Consider the following 4676-nt stretch of genomic DNA (forward strand, 5'->3'; position numbering starts at 1 on the left):
TGACCTGATATATAACCATTTTGAATAAAAATTAATAATTTTTCATTAGTTGATCGTGTTATGAAATTTGTGATTAGCATGCAACTCCACCACATGTTGCCCCTTAAGGCACTCCCATGGTAACTTACGCGCAAAATATTGGATTAGGAATATGAATGTAAGCTAACAGTTGGAGATTATTTTTTTTTCGTGAAAACGTGAGAAGATTTAGTTTTAAGCTTTTTTTTTTTGTGTCAAAAGAATATAAGATTGAAATTTTTTTTTTAACTAATCTAAAATTTAAAATTCATCTAAAATATTATCGCCTGATGTGGGCTTGATATGGACTGTGGTAATGACATCATTAGTTATCAAATCTTATAGTAAAAGTAAAGGCATTTTTATAAAAAAATTAATTATTCAAACTAGTCGGCCCAACAGTAACAAAATAGTGAATTTCAATTTGATTTGGATCTGTAAAAATAGCCAGCAAAATCTATCCCAAAACAATTTGGAACTAATACAGAGTACCTGGCAACCAGAATATTTAAAGAAACAAAGTAAAAAAAATTTATAAAGAAACAAAATAAAGCAATATATAACGTTAGGCTTTATATTACACAGCAAATCAAGAGCACATAAGTTAATGTGTTCAGGTTTCCAAATAGGTTTGTAATAGAAAGATCGTGCCCACTCATCCGTAGCACTGCAATGAGTTTCGGTTTCGATTAAGCACTGATCACAGATTCTATTAGCAGCTGGCCATATCCTTGAGGGAACTTCATTTTTATGTTTTGTACTTCATTTAAATAAGATTTCCTCCACTTAATGGGACACGGATTCGATTAGCAGCTGGTATCCTTCAGGTACTGTGGCTTGTGACAGCACGCAGCCGGTCAATGCAGGGATATCCGTTTTGATGTCTAAAAACCTGGCGAGCAAGAGCAGCAGATGGAAATCAGATATTCGTTTTACAAAGGGAAGGCTCTTTGTTCGATCCATATGATTTTTTAGCGCATCCATTGTTAGTGGTGACATCCTGTTCTCAACGGGAAACGTTGATGTGAGAGGACCCTGCATTCACACAAAAAGACGGAACCATTTATATAAGTTGTATGATTTCCGGAAACAAAAACAAAGATTGCTGCATAATAGAGAGAGAGTATGGTGTAGACAAGGAAGTACAAGCGAACACAACTAAATTAAATGTATCTCTTGAAAAATCATTCATAGTCCAGATTTTGAGGTTGTGCCAACATCCATCACACTTCAAATGCAATGCCATTCATATTTCATTGATAACTAGCATACATCACAATGCAACACAGCACCAAAAAGCAACTGAGGCATCTTCTTAGTATTTGATCGTTTACGTCAAAGATATGCAGTGTCAACCAGATATGGGACACAAGAGGGCTAAATTGGAAGAAACTAATGCTATTGGTGATATAGAGATGTTTAACAGAAATCAGTAAAACAAAAACCACACCATTACACACAGTCGCTCCAAGAGAATTCATCATGCAGAAAATTCAAGTCTGAATTCTGCCTGCGGAAGTAATATACGCAATAACAAGTCGAATGCTCCTGAACCACTATTTTTCTTTTGCCTTTCAAAAGTAAGGCAATGCAACAAGTAACACAGTTATGAAATAATTCTACTACTTTTAACTCTGACACAAAATTCATCAAATTTGGAATTGGACAATATTGCAATGACATAATCCTATGAATATTTCACAGAGACAGGTTTTGAGCTAATACAATCTTTCTCTCATTATATTTTTCAACATAGAACTTCATGATCTCGTCTTAAACACACTCGCATAAATAAATGGCAAGTTTGCGTTAGTGGAACTATTTAGTCAAAACACAAGATATCATGCCACTCAATTATCATCCTCATTGTGATCTATCCATACTCTAGAGTCATATAGTTTGAAGTTTCTAATCAAATTTGTGTCAAATTTTTGAACTCCATAATCACTAGGGAGGTATCCGTAATGCAAGTGCCACAAACAGATCAGCCTGTTAAACATTTGTGTAGCTACCAATGCCAAATAAATGCTTATTTTTTACCAAACAAAACTCTAATGCAACGAAATACAAATATTAATAAGGTAAGACATATCCAACGAACCTGATGATCAGAAATCTTGACAACCACCAAGAAGAAATCATTGTCCACTTCCCTAGTATCTTTTACTCCAACCACGACATCCTTTTTCATCCTCGAAAGCTTAGGATCGACCTCCTGTTGCACCTCACGCTCAAACCAATCTTCCTTAAACAACCGAACACACATATCACTAATCTGAAAGGCCTCGAAATGCACTTCTGCACCACCATCCTCATTCACCTCCAGCTTCACCATGGCAGTCACCCACTCCTTCAAATCCCCTTCGGCATGCAACTCAACTGCCTGCAAAATCTCCGAATTCGACAATGTGTAATCCTTCTTGTCCTGGCTAATAGTCTGTGTGAATATAAAGCCCACCCTCCTCATCCCCAACCCCAATGCTATAGCCTCAACAAACTTTTCCTCATCCATGTCCCTTAAAAGCATCAAATTATCCTCCGTCCCCAGCTGCGGCGGCTCGTAAATGAAATCCACCTCTACTTTTCCATCGTCCGACACTGTCCCGTACATAAAACCCCCGCGCTTCACCGCAAAAGCCAAACTTTCACTCACATAATGCTGAAAGGCATTAGCCGCATCACGGTCAAACGAGACAAGCTCACAGTGCGGGTTCTCCTGACGAGTAACTCTCATCTGCTTGGCAATCAAGTCATCAATGGTCATCTTCCTGCCGAACGACCCAGCGGGCTGGAATGCAGGGCCCGCAACGGTGCGTTCCCCTTCGTAAGCAAGATAAACAATTGACCCATGCCCGATTTTAAGGGAAGCAATCAGGGTGTTCGGGTTCGACATATCAGTAAATCGTGTCAAATCGGCAGCGGCCTTCGCCAGAAGCAAGCTCTGATTAGTCGAGAGGATTTGAGCATGTCTTGGCACCCGAATCTGGGATTCGATAGCCGTCTGGAGTTGAGCCACAGTAGAAACCGGGTTGTCGATCGTGACCCGCTCCAACCCGTCACGGCTCCGTACTCTGATCATCATATTTATTGAACCAATAACTGCAACGATTACTCGGAAATATGATCAAACAGATTGTGAGAAACTGGCAAATTAACAACTATATGGATGAAAATTAAACCCAAAAACCCTACTTTTTGGGGAAATAACAAGAAAATCGTAGATGCCGTACGAATCAAGAATTCTCCGCGAAGCGAACAAAAGATGAAAGAAGACTAGGGAAAAAGTACTCTGAGAAGGGAAAGAGGAGAATACGAAGAGAGTTTAGACGCATGAAACTTAAGTACAAAATCTTTTGCCCCACGAAAGGATACCTGTTTTATTTTTATTTCTTCTGGCACAAAAATTATTTTTATTTTCAAAATTATTTTTATGTCAAAAATATAATTTATTATTATAATAATATTAATTCATTTAAAAATACGCGAGATCATCTCATAAGAGATCTATTAACTACTAGAAGTTTATTAAAAGTGTTTTCAGCTCGATAATTTGTTACAATTGAATTCGAATTGATATTTCATTGTAAATGTGGGGCTCCAGGTCTGACATCTAATTCTAATAATCATAAATGAGAGAATTTTTTTTTCAGCTTTTCTAAAATAAAACGGGCAGCATCTCTCCTAAAATAAGGGCATCCAAAAATATAAAAACATGTCTCAAACAAAAGCCAAAGAAGCAAAGACAGTTCTAATAAAACAAACGATTGAGTAAAACACAAAACCAGTGGGTCACAGAATGACATAAACATCGACAAAATAATTTACATGTCCCAATTGTTTAAAATATAAGTTCGGACATGCCAAAATAATTAGTGAACCAAAATAATCCAAGTATAATTAAATAGCTCATAAGACTCGAGAATCCCTCTCTAACTTTCATCTCCTCGCTTGAAGCTGGACTCTGGCATTCCAAGCCCCGCCTCACCTATCGTCAAGCACATGAAAACAAAAGGTAGCCGACATGCCAGTGAGTATAAACCCAATATGATACAATCAATAACATATGAGAATTAAAATGATAACTAGTTTATATGAAATCCATAAATATGCAATATAATGCAATGCATGATTAAAAACTGTGGCTATCAATAAATTTCAAGATCAAGTGAATCATCTGGTCATAGTGACCCCAAGAGAAGATAACCCCCCAGCAACATCCACCGACTCATCCGTTCAGGACGGGGTGTTGTGTTCTACAATCTTAGGACTATGATGCGTCTATAGAGAGTGTTCAGGTCATCGCAGCGACCCCCACATATACTATGCTAACTCAACTATAGCCTCATACGTCCAACAAATCAAGGCACCATATCAAATATGAATTGAAGAGTGGCTCAAGATGCAATGCAATGATGCAAATCAATATCATCAACTCAATATCATAATAAGCTAATCTCAAGACAACCATCATCAACAAATCACAAGTAATTCATCGAGCCATAAAATTTACAATTTAAAATAAAATTGATACTTTTACCTCGTATCTTAACGACTATAACATATTTTTCAAATATTACTAAAAAGAGATCAAAAGATGTGGTTGAGAAGTTTTGAACCCACGAAATCTAATATAATATAAACAAAAATATAATATCAAC

General features: G+C 37.0%; 1 protein-coding gene across 2 annotated transcripts; it reads right to left on the minus strand.

The window, feature by feature from the left end:
• Nucleotides 1-566: 566 nt before the first annotated feature.
• Nucleotides 567-3365, minus strand: LOC140805173 (NPL4-like protein 2). Of its 2 annotated transcripts, XM_073161399.1 has the most exons (3): nucleotides 3211-3363; nucleotides 2120-3117; nucleotides 567-1053 (listed from the first exon to the last, which is right to left on the minus strand). In XM_073161399.1, exons 2-3 carry the CDS (start codon nucleotides 3098-3100, stop codon nucleotides 805-807), a joined length of 1230 nt encoding a protein of 409 aa, XP_073017500.1. In that variant the 5' UTR covers nucleotides 3101-3117; nucleotides 3211-3363; the 3' UTR covers nucleotides 567-804. The 2 variants fall into 2 exon arrangements, with proteins under 2 accessions (XP_073017500.1, XP_073017498.1); XM_073161397.1 differs by having other exon boundaries at nucleotides 2120-3365.
• Nucleotides 3366-4676: the final 1311 nt, after the last annotated feature.

Source organism: Primulina eburnea, chromosome 11 (genome assembly GCF_022965805.1).
Source record: "Primulina eburnea isolate SZY01 chromosome 11, ASM2296580v1, whole genome shotgun sequence".
Classification (NCBI taxonomy): domain Eukaryota; kingdom Viridiplantae; phylum Streptophyta; class Magnoliopsida; order Lamiales; family Gesneriaceae; genus Primulina; species Primulina eburnea.